General features: G+C 46.3%; 1 protein-coding gene across 1 annotated transcript in view; it reads left to right on the top strand.

Annotated features, from left to right (window-relative positions):
• The first annotated feature begins 3,803 nt into the window (after nucleotides 1–3,803).
• The window catches only part of GNB5 (G protein subunit beta 5), a 57,447-nt gene continuing 36,938 nt past the window's right edge, over nucleotides 3,804–24,312 (top strand). The window contains exon 1 of the mRNA XM_032174173.2: nucleotides 3,804–4,044. Within this exon, the coding sequence (XP_032030064.1) occupies nucleotides 3,933–4,044 (112 nt within the window). The 5' untranslated portion in view covers nucleotides 3,804–3,932. The remainder of the gene's footprint in view (nucleotides 4,045–24,312) is intronic.

Below are 24,312 nucleotides of genomic sequence, written 5' to 3'. Positions count from 1 at the left end.
TAGCAAAACCAAGCTTCAGAGAGGTCAGGTAACTAGCCTCAGTAGTGGGCCAGGACCAGGCAGCCAAAGCCTGTCCCTGTAACCACTAGATGCTTGTGCTGCCTCCCTGCAGCGGCCTGGGCCTATCTGTTGACTTCCTTGTGAACAGGCAGGGACCCTGGGTCTTTGGCTGTCAAATGTTTAATAAGTGAGTGCTTGCCTTGCACGGAACCCGCACCACACTTAGCCCCCTGGCTTTGGTTGGGGTCAGGCTCCATCATTTGCTGACCCTTATCTTTAAAAGTTCACCCTGAGGGGAGGAATGTTTTTAAAAGTTTTAAATTATAGCATCCATTACAACAACATTTTCCATTGTGAAACCCCACAGAATTGATATTGTGCTGCAAGGATCAATCCTGACTGTGTCTGCCAGCTGCCAAAAAACCGGTTAGACGTGTTAAGTTCAGAAAACCTATTGTCTGATGCTTTCTCACTGATTAAATGAGTTATATTGACCCACCATGTTGTAAGAATTGAAAGGTTATAAATTAACTGCATATACTCTATCCCACATGTAGACGTCTGAATAGCTACCATGGTACAAGCAAGAAGAGATTTTAGAAAGTTAAAATCATTGGCTTTTCTCACACCCCCTCCCTTCTTTTCACTTTTTTTCAGCTTCATCTTGGGTAAAAGATGTGTGATCAGACCTTTCTCGTTAATGTATTTGGCTCATGTGACAAATGTTTCAAACAACGAGCTCTGAGACCAGTTTTCAAGAAGTCTCAACAACTCAGCTACTGTTCAACATGTGCAGAAATTGTAAGTGCCACTTAAAAAAAAATTCAGTTATCTGTCTTAAAACAGTCAAGCAAGGGTCCTGTGACAGATGAGATGCCATAGAATCAGTTTATATAACACACACTTTTCAGTATGCCTGGGCTTGGTGAGGCAGTATAGTACAGAGGTTCAGGGTGTGGACTCTGGTGTCTGACTGCCTGGGTCCAAATCCTATTTATGTTCCTAGTTATTGGTGTGCAAGGAGGTTCTCACCTCTCTCCTGAAGCCTGTTTTCCCGTTTGCAAGTAGGAATACTAATAGCACCTACATCATAAGAGTTTTATGAGGATCAAATGATTTCATTTGATAACTTATTTTAAATAGTACCCAGCAAGGAAAGTACTCAATGAATGTTTTAGCTTCTGTTATTTCTTAGGGCTAATACTTTTTTCTTCTGACTTCTACGAGTCTGCTTGGCAGGCAATCAAGCTAAAAGAGAATCTGGCAAATAAACAGTCTGGGAGCATCTTTCCAAGGACCGGTCCCAGTGGTGTGTAGGTCCAGCTCTAATGAAGACGGAATCTTACAGGGCCTCAGGAATGAGCAAAATTCAGCTCAGAAGTACTCCTTGCGCCTAAGCCTTCCACAAAGACTAGGAACGGAATACAAATCCTGGAATTTTTCAAAGTACACAAAATCAAGTCCTCACCAGAGGTGGCCGTGCACAGGCTTCAGATCTTGCAGCAAAAATGCCCACAGCATCACTGAAGCCCTAAGAATTAGTCCTATCTCTGAGAATTTGCAAAGCTGCGCTCAGTAGTGCAGCTGAGCAGAGCCCCCACTTGGTGAAACGTGGTAAAGCACTCCTCCTGAAAAGCCCAGTGGGAAATCCCCACATATTTAAAACAACAACAACAAAATCTATAATACAATCAAAGAGAGGAAAGATGACTTTACATTTTATCCAACTGAAAAAGAAAAGGCACTTTTTATTCTCCTGATTCCATTGTGTAACCCCTGACCGTGATTACATTAAAAATTATTCCCTTAAAGCAAATAGCAAGTAAACAGCCCAGGGTGGCATAAAAAGGCTTTGATACAGCATAGCAATTTGGCTGTGTCTTCAACCTAGGTGTAATGGGCTTCTACCTGTAGTATATTTCTACAGTCTACGTTCTAACTTGGCTCTGCAAATTGTAGAACTGAGGACATTTAGTTCTTAAAAATAAACCTGCTTTCTGGGGGCCTTACCCCCCCATTATTTATTAATCTAACTCCTCTGCGTTTTAAACAACTTCCTCTGCAGGTAGAATAAGCCCAAGAATCCCAGATTTTGAGTCCTCTGTGGCACACAGGTTCTCCCTAGCACAGGGGCCATGCCTGGAGATACTCTTCTAGGGAATAGTTGCCAGCTATCGCTATTATTAGGTTGGTGCAAAAGTAATTGCGGTTTTTGCCGTTGCTTTCAACTGAAGCAGTGGCGTGATCTCGGCTCACTGCAACCTCTGACTCCAGGGTTCAAGCGATTCTCGTGCCTCAGCCTCCTGAGTAGCTGAGGTTACAGGCACGAACCACTATGCCCGGCTAATTTTTGTATTTTTAGTAGAGAGAGGGTTTCACTATGTTGGCCAGACTGGTTTTGAACTCCTGACCTCAGGTGATACACCCACCTTGGCCACCCAAAGTGTTGGGATTACAGGTGTGAACCACCGCGCCCAGCCCACACCATCTTACTTAATTCTCATAACAATCCTATGAAGCAGATCCTATGAATAAGCTTTTCCAGATAAGGAAACGGAGGATCCCAGACTCCAACCTGCAAAACAACTATGTATAGATTAATATCGAGTACCTTCAACTTTTCTCAGAGAAGGCCCGGGACAGCAAGTGGAGGCTGGCTTCTCTGGGAGGGAGCAGGTACGGAGAGGTGGGGACAGCACCCAAGATTCTGCTTGGCGATGTTCTCGCAGAATTTGTAACTCTGATCTGCTTTCTCACTCTCTGCACAAACGCATGCAAGATCACAGTGGAGGGAAAAAGGAGAAGGCTGGGGTTGGATCATCCACACCAAAGTCCAGAGGACTAGGGAGCCAGCCTGTCTGGGTCCAAATCCTGGCTCTCCCTCTTTCTTGGAGCATGCCCCCTGAGCAATTACTCAGTCTTTCTGTGCCTCAGTTTCCTCTTCTGTAAAGTGGGGATAAGAGTGCCCATTCAAGTTGACTCCTGTGAGGATTAAACAAGTGCGAATTAAAGCACTTAGAACAGTGCCTCTCACACTTCAGGCGCCTGCGGCGAGGGGATGCTTCAGTCTGACAGAAGTCACTAAACGTGCATCCTGGCAGAACTGTGCCAGCCCTTAATTCTAAAGGGCAGGAGGTGGCCTCAGAAGTGAGGGGTCCGAGATGCCTGGGCGTGGGCTCAGAAGCCCCAGGTCTGCGCCTGCGCGCCCACCGACCCACCGCCATCTCCTTTTGCCGCCCCCAGGCTAGGGACCTGAGTCCTGCGTGAAGAAAAGAAAAAATAAGGGTGGGCCTCCTAATGCCGCAGAGACTCCGTCTCAGAACCCAGCGACTAGTTTTATTTTTGTATATTTAAATCAACAAACGAAGAGGGTTTCCGGTTCCTTGTTGGGGGAGCACCGTAGCTACCTGCGGCCAAGCCTCGTAGCCGTCTCCTCTCCCGTCCTCTCTCTGCCTGCAGGAGCCACGGGCCCGCAGCCCGCAATCAAGCCCCACAGAGCGGAGATCTGCACGAGAGGCTTGGGGATGGGAGGGCCGTGTCGCGGGGGCCTCACCGGTCTCCCCAAGAAGCGGGGAGTCCCGAGTTGGAATCCCGGCTTGGCCCTTCCCTCTGTGTGCGTCCTCGGGCAAATCACCCAGCATCCCTGAGCCTCAGTTTGCCCGCTGGTAAAATGGGCGTGACACTCCCTGCCTCTCCCGGAGGAGAGAGGCTGACGCGGACATCGCACCGGGCACTGCGCCAGAGCGCGCGCCCAGGTGCCAGGGTCTTGGGGGCTCAGGCGCAGCAGCCGGGCCCGCAGCTGCTGGCGTCATCGCGGAGGGCGGGGCCGCGGGGCGGTGCTCGGGGCCGGGGACGGCTGCTGGAGCGGCGCCCACCGCGGCTCAGCGCATCCCCGCTCTCCGCTTCCCTCTCCGCCGCGTCCCCGCGCGAAGATGGCAACCGAGGGGCTGCACGAGAACGAGACGCTGGCGTCGCTGAAGAGCGAGGCCGAGAGCCTCAAGGGCAAGCTGGAGGAGGAGCGAGCCAAGCTGCACGATGTGGAGCGTGAGTGCGGGCCGGGAGGCGGGCGGGGCAAGCCGGACCGGCTCGCCACTTCCCGGGCGGGGGCGGCGGGGGCGGCGGGGGCGGCGGGGGCGGTCGGGGCTGCGACGGGAGCCAGGCCAGCGCCACCGCCCGGGAGCAGGGCCCCGGGGCCCGGGCGCGCAGGTGAGGCGCGGGTAGCGGTCCCGATCCCCGGGGCGCGCGGGGATGGGGCCCTCGGAGGGTCCGGGCACCTGGCCGACCCCCGCCGCCAGCTAGCGGAGGACCGCGGGACTAGCTACTCTCATCACCTGCCTGGAAGCTGCGAACTAATCGCGTTCTTGCCCCTCCCATGCGGAGGGCAGGGGGTGGGGTGTCGGTGGTGACGAGCGAGCGCGGCGAGCCCGTCCGTGTAGGCGCGGCCTAGGAGAGACTCCTGTTTTGTTTTTTAATGATCGTCTGGCTTTCTCCATCACTGTTGTGTCTTTTCTCAGTTTTGCTTTTATGAGACTGCAATTTCAAAGCTCATTTTTTCCAACCTCTACCCTATCCTTGGTGCGGGGAGCTGGGAGAGAAGGGAAACGGCGGAGCTCACCAAATTCAACCGTTCAGTTCGTTTAAGGCTGTTGAAAAAGCTTTTGGGTCGATGTGGTGGATTGGCATAAAAGAGCCATAGCAATCTTAAACCTGCATTCTTCACCACCGCCACCGTAATTCAGAACTGGCTCTGTGATTTTTATGAGTGAGCGATTAAATAGCCAGGTTCAGTGGCTCTTGGCCAAAACAGCGCTCCTTTACTTTGTCAGAGGGCTCCTCCTCAGCAGAGCTTGGGCTGGGGGCGAGGCTTGGGGAAGTGGTCGTATCTGCTGACTTTTCAGCTCTGAGGGTGGCATCTCCCCTTTGCTGAGCACCTTCCACGGTGCCCTCCTGCACACCTTGACGTTGTTCTCCTGCCATTCCTAATCCGTGCCACCCTTTACATTCTATTTGGAATGGAAAAATAGGGTTCGTGCTAGGGCCTTTAGCTTTTGATCTCTGAAGGTCACTTAAGAGAAGTGGATGACCTGGATCTAGTGTGTGCTGTGCTTTCCTAGGGGTCTCCTTTAAATAGGAGGCACTCTAAGCTTAGAAATCGTGTCCAGCAATCACTAATCATAAACTCCAAATAATGTAGTTATGCAAATTGAGAGTTACTTTTCTTACATAACAAGAGCAAAGGTGGATGATCACCTGCTGTTGTTCAGCTGCACCACGCACCCCCCACCAAGGGACCCAGGCTCCTTCTGCCTTTCTTCTCCACACCTTAGAGCAGTGGCGTTTGCCCCATGATTATAATATGATTGCCACAGCTCCAAACATCACTTCTGTATCCAAGGCAGGAAGAAGGGGGAATATGGACACCAATCTCTCTTTGCTCCCTATCAAGAAAGCAAAGCAAAAGTTTTCCCAGAAATCCTCCTCCCAGTTGGAGACCAGCCTGGCCAACATGTTGAAAAGTGTTCACAGGTCGTCTAACTTCTGCATTTGACAGATGAGGAAACTGAAGCACAAAGAAGTTAAAGGACTTACCGAAGGTCCCCTGCTAAGTGATGGGACCCGGATTCCCCCCAGGCAATCAGAGTGCCAGCTCAGGCTCACTTCAGATTATTTTTGCCAAACCCGTTTTGAGCTTCATGCAGAGGGCGTTCTCCAGAAACTCACTTATTCAATAGTGCAGGCTGCATGCCTGGATATTTTCAGCTTTTCTGTGAATTTGTAAGTTGCCTTAAGACAGAGAGATAGCAGAGATGCAGCTTTTCAATAGGGAACCTGAGGGGGCATATGTAGTCAATCCAAAAGAAGAAACTTTTTTTTGTCCTGCCAAGAGTGTGGTGCCCTCAAAAGCTAGGGCCAGATTTTAGACCCACAGTGGAAGGGTCTATTCCTACCTGCATGTGTCAGAATTTGTGAGCTGGAAAGACCAGAAGTCATGTGGTTGTGTCCCTCTTGATTCCCTGCAGCTTCCAGACCACTTCTCGTCTACCCCCCATAAAACCTTTGCTCCTTGAAGGTTGTTATCACCGTATTGACCTCTTCCCCTTTGACATGTCTCCTGATCTCCCAGCCAGGTTCTCTCATTTCTTTTCTTTTTTGACACGGAGTCTCACCCTTCGCCCAGGCTGGAGTACAATGGCGCAGTCTTGGCTCACTGCAACCTCCACCTCCCAGGTTCAAGCGTTTCTCCTGCCTCAGCCTCCCAAGTAGCTGGGACTATAGGCATGTGCCACCACACCCAGGTAATTTTTGTATTTTTAGTAGGCTTCACCATGTTGGCCAGGCTGGTCTCGAACTCCTGACTTCAAGTGATCTGCCCGCCTGAGCCTCCAAAAGTACTGGGACTACAGGTGTGAGCCACTGCACTCAGCCATTCTTTTCTTTATTCATCTTTATTTTTAAGAGACAGGGTCTCGGCCCGGCAGGGTGGCTCACACCTGTAATCCCAGCACTTTGGGAGGCCAAGGCAGGTGGATCATGAGGTCAGGAGATCGAGACCGTCGTGGTCAACATGGTGAAACCCCGTCTCTACTAAAAATACAAAAATTAGTTGGGTATGGTGGCACGTGCCTGTAATCTCAGCTACTCGGGAGGCTATGGCAGGAGAATAACTAAAACCAGGGAGTTGGAGGTTGCAGTGAGCCGAGATCTTGCCACTGCACTCCAGCCTGATGAAGCAAGACTCTGTCTCAAAAAAAAAAAAAGAGAGAGAGAGAGACAGGGTCTCATTCTGTCACCCAGGCTGGAGTGGAGTGGAGTTATAGCTCACTGCAGCTTCAACCTCCTGGGCTCAAGCAGTCCTCCTGCCTCAGCCTCCCAGGTGACTGGGACTACAGACACGTACTACCACACCTGGCTACTTTTGTTTCAAAATTCTTTGTAGAGACAGGGTCTCACTATGTTGCCCAGGCGGGTCTTGAACTCCTGGCTTCAAGTGATCCTCCTGCCTTGGCCTCCTAAAGTGCTGGGATTACAGGCATGAGCCACTGTGAGCCTAACCAGGTTCTCTCACTTCTTAAGGACTTTGGCATTTCTTAGGACTGTGGCTTGAGTCTTCCTCTTGCTCCTAAGCCCTGCCCCATCCTGTGAGATGACGTGCGGGCCCCTCACCTTTGCAACCCCTGCTGCACACGTGCCTGGGTTTTTGTCAGCACTCGGGACTGCTCCTCTTCCGGCATCTCCAATCGCTGCCTCCACCTCCAAGCATAGTCTCTCCCTGGGGAGATCTCCTTCCTCCTGGATCCCAGCTCTCCTCTCTTCCAGTCTCTCAGCCCCTTCCTTTCTTCCTTCCTTCAGTATCCAGTGTTGAGACTTTGGCCACCATTTCAGCAACAATCTTGCCAAGCAATCCAAATTTCCTTGTGCTTCTGTCTCTTCATGGGAGCTGCCTGGCAGAACCTCAGCCTGGATGAATTTGCTGTCCCCTCTCTCTCTCGTACCTGCAGCTGAACATCAGATGCTGCTGTAGAAGCAGCACACAGGGGGCTCGCTGAGACCACTGTCAATCCCCCAGTCACTAGTTCACCAAGGCTCTCAGAGCTGGCTGGAGTTTCTCTGGTTAGCTCTTCACAGTGAAAATTTTAGACTCTCTATGCGGCATGGGTCTCTTGACTCCTCTCCTTCCACCTGGACTCCTTCTCCACAGAAAATGGAAGCTCTAAACTGATCCCTTAATGTTACACTTCCAAACCCACCTCCACATGCACTGACCTCAAACCTGTCCCTGTCCTGGCTTTGTCAGTTCCCTCCCACCACCAGGCATGAGATCCCATCATCTCCAGCCTTCAGTCACCTTGACCTAGCGGTTATTCCTGCCTCCTCCTTTATTGACATGTATGCACACCCAAGCCTGTCACTCATTCAACACATTCTGCCGGCCCATTGTATGTCAGGCACTGTTCTCAGCCCTGGGGGATACTGCGGTGAACAAGTCAGACCAGCATCCCTCCCCGGCAGAGCTTCCATTCCAGTGTGGGAGTCAGAGGACAAATGAGTAATATGGGTGACATGCTAGATGACACGTATTAGAGAGAAAAGAACTAAAGCAGACAGCGGGAAATGAGGTGTTGGGGAGCAGAAGCTTTAGAGAAGGTGGCCCAGGGAAGCCTCATTGAGAAGGGCCTTTGAATCCAGACCTGAAGGAAGAGAACCAGCACCACGACTACTATCCGGAGAGCAAACTTCAAGCAAAAGGAGGAGCTAGGCAGAGGCCCCAGGAGGGGGTGTGTTTGGTGGATCTGATGTATCTGAGGAAGAGTGAGGAAGCAGGTGTGTCTGGAGGGGAGTGTGCAGGGCAGAGTCCAGCTGCAGGTTATGCTGGGAGCTCATGCTGGACCCCGTGGGCACAGTGAAGATTTGGGCTCTTACTCCCAGTGAGTCGGGAAACCCTTGGAGGGTTTCGAGAGAGAGGATGAATCTGATTGCTCTACTGGGCTCACTCTGCCTGCCGTGTTTTGTGGCAGAACAAGACAGCTTGAGGGAGGGAAATGAAGTGTGAGAGGTAAGTGACCTGGGGTAAGAGTTCTTGACAAATGTCTCTTTCCCTCTTATCAGAGAGCCTGCCTTGGGTGCCACTTGCCAGCTCCTAATGGAAGTTACAGCTACAGGTGGAAGAGCGAGAGATGATTTCTGAGCTTGTCTTGGTCCCATAGTTGACCCTGCAGCCGCTCTTACCTTACCCCAGCCCAGACTCCCCCAGCTCCTTCCTAAGTGTGTTCGTCCCTTGGCACTCAGGTGGGAAAGGGAGGAAAGGATGCTGATGAGTTTTACCTGTGGAAGTATAAGCTGGAGCCCTGTCAGGTGCAAACAACAGTGCTGTCATTTTTCCCTGTGTGAAGGAAAGTGGTATCATCCCCATCTGTGCGATGAGTGAGCCGGCTTAGCAAAGTCAAATAATTCGTTCAGGGTCATGCAGCTGGTTAGTGGTTGGGCCGGGATTCAGTTTGGGAATGATACAGCTTTCTTTGCAGGGCTCCCCATTGAGCAAGTGGCTGAGAGCCTGGGGGAAGGTGGGAAGGGTCTGGTGAAGCTGGGGAGGACCATAAACTGAATCTGTTCACTCCCCAGAGCGGGGGCTGGCAGTGTGCACTTTCCTGTGTCTCTTATGGTGACTGGCAGCCCCTTAGTTAACGGATCTGTTTTTGTTTGTTTTGTTTTATTTTTTTGATATGGAGTCTCGCTCTGTTGCCCAGGCTGGAGTGCAATGGCATGATCTCAGCTCGCTATAATCTCCACCTCCTGGGTTCAAGCAGTTCTCCTGCCTCAACCTCCTGAGTAGCTGGGATTACAGGCGCGTGACACCACACCTGGCTAATTTTTGTATTTTTAGTAGATACAGGGTTTCACTGTGTTAACCAGGCTGGTCTCGAACTCCTGACCTTGTGATCCGTCCACCTTGGCCTCCCAAAGTGCTGGGATTACAGGCGTGACCCACTGCGCCTGGCCTTTTTTTTTTTTTTTTTTTTTGAGATGGAGTCTCACTCTGTCGCCCAGGCTAGAGTGCAGTGGCACAATCTCAGCTCACTGTAAGTTCCACCTTCCAGGTTCAAGCGATTCTCCTGCCTCAGCCTCCCAAGTAGCTGGGACTACAGGCACGTGCCACCATGCCTGGCTAATTTTTGTATTTTTAGTGGGGACCGGGTTTCACCATGTTGGACAGGCTGTTCTTGAACTCCTGACCTCAGGTGATCTGCCCGCCTCAGCCTCCCAAAGTTCTGGGATTACAGGCATGAGCCACCATGCCCAGCCAGACCCTAGGTTTTAAAATGGAAAGTCCTGCACCCCAGGAGACCCTGCAGTCCTAGGCAAACCAGGATAGTTGTTACTCCTGTTGGCTTGGACTTGCCCAAATTCTTGCCTTAAGGTCAATACAATAAAATTGTATAGCATAAACTTTGAGGAAAAAATGAAGGGTTCCTCTCTTCAGACCCTGAGTTCTTCACCTCCATCCCTTTGGCCCTCATCCCCAAGCCAGACCCTTGGCCAACATAAAATATAGGAACTATTAATAGCTTATATGGGTCCTCTGATGGGAAGCCAGCTCACATCAAACTCCACAGCCCCAAGCCCCATTTTCCCCTTCCTCCCGCAGAGCTTCCTGCTTCTCCCCAGAGCTTTCTCCTTGTCACTTTCTGCTTATCTTCTACCACAGGCGAGTACTCCCTCGCTTGATTCCAAGGCATTTTAGAATCAGGTGGTTACAGCGTACATTCATTTCTGATTGCTGCTGTACAAATTTCCACAAACTTAGTGGCTTGCAATAACATACATTTGTTTTCTTACAGTGCTGGAGGTCTATAATCGGTGACTAAAATGGGTGGGCAGGTCCTTCTGGAGGCTTTAGGGGAGAATCCATTTCTTGCTTTTTCCAGCTTCTTGGGGCTGCCCATGTTCTCAGCCCAAGGCTCACGTGATTCTGAGCACTGCTTCTGTGGTCACCTCTCTTTGTGACCCTGACCCACCTGCTCCCTCTTATTAGGATCCGTGTGATTATGTTGGGCCCACCTGGATAATCCAGGATAATCTCCGCATCTCAAGATCCTTAACTTAATCACATCTATAAAGTCCCTTTTGCCATAAGATAGCCTCGCCACTGGTTCTGGAGATTAGGATGTGGATACCTTTGGGGGCCATTATTTAGCCCATCACACAGCTCTTAGATCAGGAGGGTTCCCCTGCTTCAGCTTCAGTCTTTCAGCACAAAACATTTCCTTCCCTTCCCAACAGCCCTGTCCCTTATAGATGAAAAAGCAGCTGAGATCCAGGGAGAGGTGAAGGGATTTCCCTAAGATTTTGTAGCTACTCTAATGTTGAATAGGGAGTAGAGAAGATTCAAGCTTCCAGGACAGCTGTCCTCCTCATCATGCTAGACCTTCTCTTAGAAAGTTGAGATTTGCCAACAGTCTCCCTAAATGACCTAGTTCCATCTACCTCTTCTACTTCACCTTGGATCAGTCTATGCTTTGCTCACTATTTCCAGTCACACTGGCCATCTTGGTGAGCTTCAGACCATCAAGCTTGTTCTTGCCTTCAGCCTTCAGACATCTTGTGTACTCTCTTCTGGAACGTTCTCCCACTTCTTTGCATAGTTTACTTCATATATTCTGTCTCAGTTCATATTCCACCTCCTCAGAGGCAGCTTCCCTTATTATAAAAAGCAGTAAATGTGCTGGGCACGGTGGCTCACGCCTGTAATCCCAGCACTTTGGGAGGCAGAGGCAGGTGGATCGCTTGAGCCCAGGAGATCAAAACCAGCCTGGGCAACATGGAGACTCCTTAATCTAAAATGGCCATGTCTGTCCCGACTTCCTACAATTTCAGCTCCCTTTCATTATTCACTTCATCACTCTCTAAAATTACTTTCATTAATTTTTTCTTTGTTGACTGATTGACGATTGGTTGATTTTATGTCTCCCTTACTAGAATGTAAGCACCTTGGCAGCAGGTACTTTATTTGTATCATTTACTGTGGATCACCCTCCTACAACAGTGAACTAGGCTAAGTAAATATTTATCAAATAAAAAAAAAAGAGATTGGCATTGAAAAGAAAGAAAAGTAAATCCACATATGAAAAGGTGTTGATTTTTTTATTAAGTAAAAGAAAATAAAAAGCAAAGTGCCAAACAGTATATATAACATGATCTTAATAAACAAGAGGTGCTTGTATATGCAGTAAATGTCTGGAAGGATACACAAGGAACTTGTTATCGCTAGAGAGGGGTATGGAAAGTGAAGGTGCTTTTCATTTTATACCCATCTATACATTTACTGTTTTTGAGCCAGGTTCTCACTGTGTCACACAGGCTAGAGTACAGTGGCCCAATCATGGCTCACTGCTGCCTCAAACTCCTGGCTACCTCAACCTCTCAAGTAGCTGGGACTACAGGTGTGTGCCACCACACCTGGCTAATTTTTGCATTTTTTTGTAGAGACGAGGTTTCTCCATGTTGCTCAAGCGATCCATCTGCCTCTGCCTCCCAAAGTGCTGGGATTACAGGCATGAGCCACCGCACCCAGCACATTTACTGCTTTTTATAATAAGGGAAAAATGAGTACTAGAATGGGAGTCAAGATCAAGAATAAAAGGAGGCTGGGCATGGTGGCTCACTTTGGAAGGCTTAAACGGAAGGATCACTTGAGCCCAGGAGTTGAAGACCAGCCTGGGCAACATAGCGAGACCTCAACTCTCAAAAAAATAAAAAAATAAAAATAAAAATTAGCCAGGCATGATGGTGTGCACCTGTGGTCCTAGCTACTCGGGAGGCTGAGGTGGGAGGATCACTTGAGCCCAGGAGGTTGAGACTGCAATGAGCTATGATTGCACCACTGCACTCAAGCCTATGTGACAGAATAAGATCCTATCTCAAAAAATAAAAAATAAAAAGAGAAAGGGGAAAACAATTCAACTCTAAAGAGTCTTTAACTTGAAATTCAACTGAGGAATAATCTGCAAGACAGGCTCAAAGCAGACGGAACAGGAAGGACATGGTGTTCATTTCAGCCAACAGGCACAGCAGCCTCCTGGGGCTGTGTGGGAGCTTTATTCCAATTCCCAGCTCCTTGAGGCAGATGCTAATATTGTTAAAGAACAAAGCAAGTTTATGTCGTTTTTCTGAGTACAAATCTAGACTAAATTTGATACACATGATGTATTATCTGACACCATTAACTTTTCTATCTATTCTAAATGTAATTTTTTGAAAAGTTTTATTATTGAATGCTTTATGGCTTAGAGTCTTGGACTATTCTGATTTATGGCTTAGGGAATAATCTAGGAAAACCAACTTTCTAGATTAGCCTGGAACAAACATATTCCTTGACTTTTTTCATATTCTAAGAAAATGTGATCTGTGTACTGAGGCTTATAGAAGTCACTTTCTCTACAGTCATCCTCTTCCCTGCTGCTCGGCCACATGCCTCCTGCACCCGTCAGAGGCAGCAGAAAGCTAACCTGCCTTCATTTCCTTGCCCCTTCCTTTCTCTGCATTCACCATTATACTTGAGCTGGCTAATGCGAGGGTGTTTAGAGTACTTTGCCAATAAACAAATGCTCACTGCGGAAAAATCTAGAAATACAGAAGAAAACAAGTCATTCATAATCTCAATACCTAGAGGTAGCCATTTGTAATATGTTGATGTATTTCATAGCTTATGTTTCCATGTTTGTGTATATATTTATAAGCTTACTAGGGACTGTACTAGATAGAGGATTTGAGCCCAGTTTTAACATTCAGCACAATGGATTGAGTAGCTCCCCATGTCATTTACATTTCTTTTAATGTCATCATTAAAAATTCTCATATGGAACCATATAGTATTCCGTCTTAAAGATGGTCCTATAACTTAATTCTCCAAACTTTTAATTAGGGAATTCAGGGTAGAATTTTTTGTGGCTCATGAATTTTTTTTTTTTTTTTTGGAGGTAGAGTCTCACTTTATTGCCCAGCTGGAGTCCAGTAGCGTGATCTCGGCTTACTGCAACCTCCACCTCCCAGATTGAAGTGCTTCTCTTGCCTCAGCCTCCCAGGTAGCTGGGATTATAGTCGTACACCACCATGCCTGGCTAATTTTTTTTTTATAGTTTAGCCATGTTGGCCAGGCTGGTCTCAAACTTCTGACCTCAGGTGATCTGCCTGCCTCAGCCTCTCAAAGTGCTGGGATTACAGGCATGAGCCACCGTGCCCAGCCTCACGAATTTTTTTAAGGCAATTCACAAATCTCTGACAAATATAAGTGAGATAAATGTGACTGTAAATGTTTTCCTTCCATACAGGTGTTTCAGAGGGTTTTTTTTTGTTTTTTCTCCAGCTTTTAAGTTCCAGGGTACATGTGCAGGATGTATAGTTTTGTTACACAGGTAAACATGTGTCGTGCGGTTTGCTGCACAGATCAACCCATCACCTAAGTATTAAGCCCAGCATCCATTAGCTGTTCTTCCTGATGCTGTCCCTTCTGCTATGCCCCTGACAGGCCCCAGTGTGTGTTGTTCCCCCGATGTGTCCATTTGTTCTCATCGTTCAGCTCCCACTTATAAATGAGAACATGTGGTGTTTGGTTTTCTGTTTCTGTGTTAGTTTGCTGAGGATAATGGCTTCCATGTCCCTGCAAAGGACATTATTTCGTTCCTTTTTATGGCTGCATAGTATTCCCTGGTATGTATGTACCACATTTTCTTTATCCAGTCTATCATTGATGACCATTTGGGTTCGTTTCATGTCTTTGGTATTGTAAATAGTGCTGCAATGAACATGTGTGCTTGTGTCTTTTAATAGAATGGTTTATATTCCTTTGGATATATACCCAGTAATGGGATTGCTGGGTCAAATGGCATTTCTGCTTCTAGATCTTTGAGGAATTGCCACACTGTCTTCCACAGGGTTGAACTAATTTACATTCCCACCAACAGTGTAGAAGCATTCCTTTTTCTCCGCAACCTCGCCAGCATCTGTTGCTTCTTGACTTTTTAATAATCACCTTTCTGACTGACATGAGATGGTATCTCATTGTGGTTTTAATGTGCATTTCTCTAATGATCAGTGATATTGAACTTTTTTTCATGTTTGTTGGCTGCATGAGTATCTTCTTTTGAGAAGTGTCTGTTCATGTCCTTTGCCCACTTTTTAATGGGGTTTTTTTTCTTGTAAATTTGTTTAAGTTCTTGTAGATTCTGGATATTAGACTTTTATCAGATGGATAGATCGCAAACATTTTCTCCCTTCTGTAGTTTGTCCATTCACTCTGATGTAGTTTATTTTGCTATGCAGAAGCCCTTTGTTTTAATTAGATCCCATTTATCAATTTTTCCTTGCGTTGCAATTACTTTCGGTGTTTTCGTTATGAAATCTTTGGCCCGTGACTATGTCCTGAATGGTATTGCCTAGGTTTTCCTCTTTCTTTCTTTTCTTTTTCTCTTCTCTTATCTTCTTTTCTTTTTCTTTCCTTTTCTTTGAGACAGAGTCTCGCTCTTGTCACCCAGGCTGGAGTGCAATGGCGTGATCTCTGCTCACTGCAGCCTCCGCCTCCTGGGTTCAGGCTATTCTCCTGCCTCAGCCTCCTGAGTAGCTGGGATTACAGGTGCCCACCACCATGTCCAGCTAATTTTTTGTATTTTTATTAGAGACGGGGTTTCACCATGTTGGCCAGGCTGGTTTCAAACTCCTGACTTCAGGTGATCTGCCTGCCTCAGTCACCCAGGCTGGAGTGCAGTGGCGCGATCTTGGCTCACTGCAACCTCCGCCTCCTAGGTTCAAGTGATTCTAGTGCCTCAGCCTCCCAAGCAGCTGGGACTACAAGCATGCGCCACCACACCTAATTTTTGTATTTTTAGTAGAGACGGGGTTTCACCATGTTGGCCAGTCTGGTCTCAAACTCCTGACCTCAAGTGATTCGTCTGCGTTGGCCTCCCAAAATGCTGGGATTACAGGCGTGAGCCCCCACACCTGGCCTGGTATTGCCTAGATTTTCTTCTAGAGTTTTTATAGTTTGGAGTTTTACATTTAAGTCTTTAATCCATCTTGCATTAATTTTTGTATAAGATGTAAGGAAGGGGTTCAGTTTCAGTCCTCTGCATATAGCTAGCCAGTTCTCCTAGCACTATTTATTAAATAGGGAATCCTTTCCCCATTGCTTGTTTTTGTCAGGTTCATCAAAGATCAGTTGATTGTAGGTGTGCAATCTTATTTCTGAGCTCTCTATTCGGTTTCATTGGTTTATGTGTCTGTTTTTGTACCAGTACCATGCTGTTTTGGTTACTGTAGCCTTGTAGTATAGTTTGAAGTTGGGTAGCCTGATGCCTCCAGCTTTGTTCCTTTTGCTGAGGATTATCTTGGCTATATGGGCTCTCTTTTCGTCCCATATGAATTTTAAAATAGTTTTTTTTCTATTCTATGAAGAATGTCAATGGTAGTTTAACAGGAATCGCATTGAATCTATAAATTACTTTGGGGAATATGGCCATTTTCACTGTGTTGATTCTTCCTATCCATAAGCATGGAATGTTTTTCCATTTGTTTGTGCCCTCTCTGATCTCCTTGAGCAGTGGTTTGTAGTTCTTCTTGAAGAGGTCCTTCACTTCCCTTGTTAGCTGTATTCCCAGGTATTTTATTCTCTTTGTAGCAATTATGAATGGGAGTTCACTCATGATTTGGCTCTCTAGTGATTTTTGCACATTGATTTTGTATCCTGAGATTTTGCTGAAGTTGCTTATTAGCTTAGGAAACTTTTGGGCTTAGACGATGAGGTTTTTCTAGATACAGGATCTTGTCATCTGCAAACAAAGATAATTTGACTTCCCTTCTTCCTATTTGAATATCATTTATTTCTTTTTCTTACCTGATTGCCCTGGCCAGAACTTCCAATACTATATTGAATAGGAGTGGAGAGAGAGGGCATCTTTGTCTTGTGCCAGTCAAGGGGAATGCTTCCAGCTTTTGCCCATTCAGTATGATATTCGGTGTAAGTTTATCATATGTGGCTCTTATTATTTTGAGATATGTTCCTTCAATACCTTGTTTATTGCTAGTTTTTAACATGAAGGGATGTTGAATTTTATTGAAGGCCTTTTCTGTGTCTATTGAGGTAATCATGTGGTTTTTTTCTTTAGTTTTTTTTATATGATGAATTATATTTACTGATTTGAGTATGTTGAACCAATGTTGCATCCTAGGGATGAATCCAACTTGATAGTGTTGGATAAGTTTTTTGATGTGCTGCTGGATTCAGTTTCCCAGTATTGGGAATCATTTATTGATGATTTTTGCACCAATCTTCATCAGGGGGATGTTGGCCTGAAGTTTTCTTTTTTCTTTTCTTTTTTTTTTGAAATGGAGTTTTGCTCCTGTTGCCCAGTCTGGAGTGCAATGGCATGATCTCAACTCACTGCAACCTCTACCTGCTGGGTTCAGGCGATTCCCTGCCTCAGCCTCCTAAGTAGCTAAGATTACAGGCGCCTGCCACCATGCCCGGCTAATTTTTTGTATTTTTTAGTAGAGACAGGGTTTCACCATGTTGGCCAGGCTGGTCTCGAAGTCCTGACCTCAGGTGATCTACCCGCCTCAGCCTCCCAAAGTGCTGGGATTACAGATGTGGGCCACTGCACTCGGCCAAAGTTTTCTTTTTTTGTTGTATCTCTGCCAGGTTTTGATATCTGGATGATGCTGACCTCATAAAATCAGTTAGGGAGGAGTCCCTCCTTTTCAATTGTTTGAAATAGTTTCAGAAGAAAGGGTACCAGCCCCTCTTTGTACCTCTGGTAAAATTCAGCTGTAAATCTGTCTGGTCCTGGGCTTTTTTTTGTTGGTAGGCTATTTGTTACTGCCTTAATTTCAGACCCCATTATTGGTCTATTCAGGGATTCCATTTCTTCCTGGTTCAGTCTTGGTAGGGTGTATGCATTTAGGAATTTATCCATTTCTTCTAGATTTTCTAGTTTATGTGCATAAAGGTATTTGTAATATTCTCTGATGGTTGTTTGTATTTCTGTGGGGTCAGTGGTGATATCCCCTTTATCATTTCTGATTGTGTCTATTTGATTCTCCTCTCTTTTATTAATCTATCTAGTGGTCTGTTTTATTAATTTTTTCAAAAAACCAGCTCCTGGATTCATTGATTTTTTTGAAGGGTTTTTCATGTCTCTATCTCCTTTAGTTTCACTCTGATCTTGGTTATTTCTTGTCTTCTGCTAGCTTTGGGGTTTGTTTGCTCTTGGTTCTCTAGTTCTTTTAGCTGTGATGTTAGGTTGTTGATTTGAGATCTTTCTAGCTTTCTAATATAGACATTTAGTGCTAAAATTTCCCTCTTAACATTGCTTTAGCTGTGTCCTAGAGATTCTGGTACGTTGTCTGTTAGTTCTCATTAGTTTTAAATAACTTCTTGATTTCTGCCATAATTTCATTATTTACCTAGGAGTCATTCAGGAACAGGTTGTTCAATTTCCATGTAGTTGTGTGGTTTTGAGTGAGTTTCTTAATCTTGAGTTCTAATTTGATTTCGCTGTGGTCTGAGAGACTGTTATGATTTCAGTTCTTTTGCATTTGCTAAGGAGAGTTTTACTTCCAATTATGTGATCAATTTTAGAGTAAGTGGCATGTGGTCATGAGAAGAATGCATATTCTGTTGTTTTTGGATGGAGAATTCTGTAGATATCTGTCAGGTCCACTTTATCCAGAGCTGAGTTCAGGTTCTGAATATCTTTGTTAATTTTCTGTCTCAATGATCTGTCCAGTATTGCCAGTGGGGTGTTAAAAGTCTCCCACTATTATTGTGTGGGAGTGTAAGTCTCTTTGTAGATCTGTAAGAACTTGCTTTATGAATCTGGGTGCTCCTGTATTGGGTGCATATATATTTAGAATAGTTAGCTCTTCTTGTTGAATTGAACACTTTACCATTATGTAATGCCCTTCTCTGTCTTTTTTTATCTTGTTGGTTTAAAGTCTGTTTTGTTGGAAACTAGGATTGCAGTGCCTGCTTTTTTCTGTTTTCCATTTGCTTGGTAAATTTTCCTCCATCCCTTTATTTTTAGCCTATGCGTGTCTTTGCATGTGAGATGGGGCTCTTGAATATAGTATACCAATGAGTCTTGACTCTTGATCCAGCTTGCCATTCTGTGTCTTTTAATTGGAGCATTTAGCCCATTTACATTTAAGGTTAATATTGTCATGTGTGAATTTGATCCTGTCATCATGATGCTAGCTAGTTATTTTGCAGACTTGTTTGTGTAGGTGCTTCACAGTGTACTTATACTTCAGTTTTTGTTTTGTTTTTTTTGTAGTAGCTGGTAACAGTTTTTCCTTTCCATATTTAGTGCTTCCTTCAGGAGCTTTTACAGGGCAGGCCTGGTGGTGATAAATTTCCTCAGCATTTGCTTGTCTGAAAAAGATCTTATTTCTCCTTTGCTTATGAAGCTTAGCTTGGCTGCATATAAAATTCTGGGTTGGAAATTCTTTTCTTTAAGAATGTTGAATATTGGCCGCACTCTCTTCGGGCTCATAAGTTTTCCACTGAGAGGTCTGCTGTTAGTCTGGCGGGCTTCCCTTTGCCTTTCTCTCTGGCTGCCCTTAACATTTTTTCTTTCATTTCAGTCTTAGAGAATCTGATGATTATGTGTCTTGGGGTTGATCTTTTCGGGGAATATCTTACTGGGGTTCTCTGGATATCCTGAATTTGAACATTGCCCTGTCTTCTTAGGTTAGGGAAGTTCTCCTGGATGATATCCTGAAGTATGTTTTTTAGCTTGGTTCCATTCTCCCCATATCTTTCAGGTACCCTAATCAGTTGTAGGTTCAGTCTTTTTACATAATCCCATATTTACTGGAGGTTTTGTTCATTCCTTTTCATTCTTTTTTCTCTATTCTTGTCTGCTTGCCTTATTTTAGAAAGATAATCTTCAAGCTCCGAGGTTGTTTCCTACGCTTGGTCTGTTCACCTGTTGATACTTGTGATTGCATCGTGACATTCTTGTGTTGTATCTTTCAGCCCTATCAGGTCATTTATGTTCCTCTCTAAACTGGCTATTTTGGTTCTCAGCTCCTGTAATGTTTTATCATGATTCTTAGCTTCTTTGCATTGGGTTAGAACATGCTCCTTTAGCTCAGTGAAATTCATTATTACCCACCTTCTGAAGCCTACTTCTGTCAGTTCCTCTATCTCAGCCTCAATCAGTTCTGTGCCTTTGCTGTAGAGATGCTGTGATCATGTGGAGAAGAGGTACTCTGGCTTTTTGAGTTCTCAGCGTTTTTGCATTGATTCTTTCTCATCTTTGTGGGCTTATCTATCTTCAGTCTTTGTGGTTGCTGACCTTTGAATGGGGTTTTTGTGGAGTCTTGATGCTGTTGTTGCTTTCTTTATTTTTATTTATTTATTTATTTTGAGATGGAGTCTGGCTCTGTCGCCCAGGCTGGAGTGCAGTGTTGCGCTCTCGGCTCACTGCAAGCTCCGCCTCCCAGGTTCATGCCATTCTCCTGCCTCAGTCTTCTGAGCAGCTGGGACTACAGGCACGCCCGCCACCACACACAGCTAATTTTTTTTATTTTTATATTTTTAGTAGAGGCGGGATTTCACCGTGTTAGCCAGGATTGTCTCGATCTCCTGACTTCGTGATCCACCCGCCTCGGCCTCCCAAAGTGCTGGGATTCCAGGCTTGAGCCACCGAACCCAGCTTTTTTTTTTTTTTTTTTTTTTAGACAGAATCTTGCTGTTGTCTCCCAGGCTGGAGTGCAATGGCACCATCTCAGCTCACTGCAACCTCTGCCTCCCAGGTTCAAGCGATTCTCCCGCCTCAGCCTCCCAAGTAGCTGGGATTACAGGCACCCGCCATCACGCCCAGCTAATTTTTGTATTTTTAGTATTTTGCGTATTTGTATTTCACCATGTTGGTCAGGCTGGTCTTGAACTCCTGACCTTGTCATCCTCTTGCCTCGGCCTCCCCAAGTGCTGGGATTACAGGTGTGAGCCACCGTGCCCGGCCTGTTTTTCTTTTAACAGTCAGGCCTCTCCTCCACAGGGCTGCTGCGGTTTACTGGGGGGCCACTCCAGACCCTTATTGCCTGGGTCTCTCCTGCACCTGGAGGTATCACCAGTGAAGGCTGCAAAACAGCAAAGATGGCAGCCAGCTCCTTCCTCTGGAGACTCCATCCCAGAGGGGCACCAACCTGACGCCATCTGGAATGCTCCTGGAGGAGGCATTTGTAGACTCCTGCTGGGAGGTCTCACCCAGCCAAGGGGAATGGGATCAGGGACTCGCTTAAAGAAGCAGTCTGGCTGCCCCCTGGTGGAGCAGGTGCGCTGTGCTGAGGGAAACCTCCCTCATCCAGACCACGCAGACTCTCCAGAGCATCCAGGTCCCACTTAAAGTAGCAGTCTGGCCATGACCTGCCACAGCAGCTGTGCTGCGCTGTGGGGAATTCCTCCCAGTTTGGACCACCCTGACTCCCGGGAGCTGGCAGACCAGGATGGCCGACTTGAGCTGCAGGTATGGTGTCTGTCCCTCCTACCCATCCACCCAGCTCGGTCGTCGCAGGCCGTCTCCAACCTCTACCACTGGCTGGCTGGAATTACAAGACAGTGAGTCTCAGCCTGTGAGGTGCTGTGTGAGTGGGGCCCACTGAACTACGGTGCTTGGCTCCCTGGCGTCACCCCCCTTCCTAGGGGAATAGATGGATCTCTTTCCTCACAGGACTTCCCTGGGCCGGAGTTTGCAAAAACTCCTGGGTCTCTGTGTGTGCCCACGCTGCCACCGAGAGTCCGCACAGCTCTGTGCTTTGGACCCAAGGCCCTCGGTGGCTTGGGCTCACGAGGTCATCTCACGATCCACAGGTTGCAAAGATCTATGGGAAAACCCTGGTTTCCCGGGCGGGGTCACACAATCACTCACCGCCTCCCTTGGCCGGTGGTCGGGGCTCCCCTCGCTCAGTGTTGCACTCGGGTGGGCCATCGCCCCACCCTGCTTTTCCTCGCTCTCTGTGAGTCGCCCCGACTAGCTAGTCAGTCCCAACGCAAGAATCTGAATACCTCAGTTGAAGGTGTGGAATTCAATCGCCATTCCTTCCGTTCTCCACGAGCGCTGCGGGTCGCAGCTGCTTCCGATCAGCCATCTTGGCCCGTCTTGTGGTTTTTTTTTTTTTCTGGTTTTGTTTTTTAACGCTAGTCAAGTGAAGCAGGGGGAGTGGAGAAGGAACAAAGAAATCTGTAACTGGTTGTAATCAATTAGTAGTAAACACCATTGCACTCGGATCCGCCTGTTTGCGGGTTTTGTATCCATCCTATCCCATTCTACTTTGGCACAGAATCAGACTACGTGAGTTTTTTTAAATTAGCATTAAATTTTTTTTCTCCTTGATTCCTTTAATCTACCAAAAGGTGGCCATGAAAAGACTATATATTAGTGCAAATTTGAAAGTGATTCCAGATCATTTTTTAAATAGTTTTGTTTTCCTATTTAAGACATCTCACTTGTCTTCTTTACAGTCAGTTTCAGAGTATTCATTTTCAGGGACATTTTAGACCTTGTTCATGCTTTGGTTCCTTTTTTTTTTTTTCCATTGCCTTATAATGTAATGAGAAGGACCCTGTTGTGAATTTTCACTTTATAAATTTACATGGTTTGAATTCTTGTGTATTGAGCTGCACACCATATCTTTTGCTTTCAGTTCATGTATGCACAGATTATAAAATAAATAACAAAACTATTTCCTGAAAGTTGAGAGTAAGCCACATCGTGATGAAAAGTTAAGTTTTTGCCGGAATTATATTTCCAAGGCCCTGTGAGATACTCTGTAATACCCTCATTTTACAGAGCAGGGTGCAGGCTCAGAGGAGATATGTGTTCACCTTTAATTTGTTAACTGTGCTCTTCCCTCAGGCCCCATTTTCCTTTTCTCAGAAGCAAGGGGGCTTGGTGTAGCTCACTGGCCTTCACGCTTGCTGTTTGGACTCCAAGGGTAGACGTGATATTTGGAACTTACGGGTAGACGTGCCTTTGTGTCTGGCTGTCACCCTCCCTCCACTGTTCACCAGCTCAGCTCTGCTTTCATCTGTTTTCCGTATTAGACTTCTGATAAGATTTTGTCCATGAGCCAAAGCAGAGGCAGTTGCAGGAGACTTCTACAGGTAAAATGGGAGCTTGAAGACTATCGCTCCACATGGTTACCCAACTCCAAGTGCTATCCAGTTGACCCGTCCATCGTGTTCAGCCTGGCACGCAGCACAGGGCCAGACTGTGAAAGGTGCTCAGTCCTTTCTTGTTGAGTCATTCAGTTCTCTTCTGGCTCTAACTTTCCATGATTCTTCCAGCCAAGTGGCTGCCAAGCCAAGACCCAGGCAGGTTTCTTCACTCCTGATCTAGGCTCTCTAGCTCTGTGACCCATTGATCTGGCAACATTAAAGAGGTATGGCCGAGCACGATGGATCACACCTATAATCCCAGCCCTTTGGGAGGCTGAGGTGGGTGGACCACTTGAGGCCAGGACTTCAAGACCAACCTGGAAAACATGGTAAAACCCCATCTCTACTAAAAAAATGCAAAAATTAGCTGGGCATGGTGGCGTGTGCCTGTAATCCCAGCTGCTTGAGAGGCTGAGGCATGAGAATTGCTTGAACCTGGGAGGTGGAGGTTGCAATGAGCCAAGATCACGCCACTGCACTCCAGCCTGGGCAACAGACTGAGACTCTGTCTCAAAAAAAGAAAGAGGCATGGAGGATCCAAAGTTAGGATGTCTCCTGGACTTAGAAGCCATTGTCAATGCCTCAACTACTCCTTGATTTTCTAAATAATGATAGCTACCCGCCCACAGAGTCGCCCATTATTGAAGGTATGTAAATGTTCTTAGGGATCCAAGTATGTGTGCATGAGGTCCTTAGCCTCTCTGAGCTCCAGGCTCCTCATCTGTAGAAATGGAGATAAAGCCTTTGTCCTCAGGCTGTTGTGTAAAGCACTCAGCCCAGTGCCCGTCACCCAGAGACAAACAATCAATGGTGGATATTGGTAACATATATCAGAAGCCTTAAAAAATATGCTTTCCCTTTGACTCAGTAATTCCACGAATTGGAATTTATCTAAGGAGATAATACAGTACAAGGGTATCATGGTAGCCCTGGGACAAAGTAAGTATCCACCAGTAGGAGATTCAGAGATTATAGTATGTGTATACAGTGGAATGTTATGGAGTCATTAAAAATGATAGATAGGCTGGGTGTGGCAGCTCACACCTGTAATCCCATGCCTGTAGTCCCCCAAATTTTATGCGGCATGTTGTCTGCTTACACACATATATATGTGTGTGCACATGTGTGGAGGAAAGGCTGGGAGGGTACACACCAAATGATAAGAATGGTCAGTCTAAGCAGAATTATAAGTGACCATATATTTTTATTTTCTGATTATTTTCAATGAATATACATTTACTTCTATAATTCTATAAAAGGCAATCAAGACAAACCCGTCCCTCCATTCGCAACCCCTCTTTTCATTCACCCATTCTCTGTTATTCTAAACATGATCTCTAGTTTTCATGGCTCCCCCATTTCAAAAGCCCTGTTTCTCTTTGGGTCATGTTGTTTCCAGTCTTCTAGTTCTCAGCTCCTAGTACACCAACTCTAGTTTTGCCACTCCTGGCCTGCCAGCTGCCTGTTAGGCACTTTAATTTGCCTTCTCAGTTGAACCTTAGAACACTCCCATGGATTGGGTCATTGTCTGCCATTTTCCTAAAAAACAGCAACAAAAGTAGACATTAAGAAGCTAATTTCCTGGCCGGGCACGGTGGCAC

This window comes from Hylobates moloch, unplaced genomic scaffold (genome assembly GCF_009828535.3).
Source record: "Hylobates moloch isolate HMO894 unplaced genomic scaffold, HMol_V3 SCAFFOLD_14, whole genome shotgun sequence".
Classification (NCBI taxonomy): domain Eukaryota; kingdom Metazoa; phylum Chordata; class Mammalia; order Primates; family Hylobatidae; genus Hylobates; species Hylobates moloch.
The sequence above is the reverse complement of the archived record's forward strand: the minus strand, read 5'-3'. Positions and strand labels throughout refer to the sequence as shown.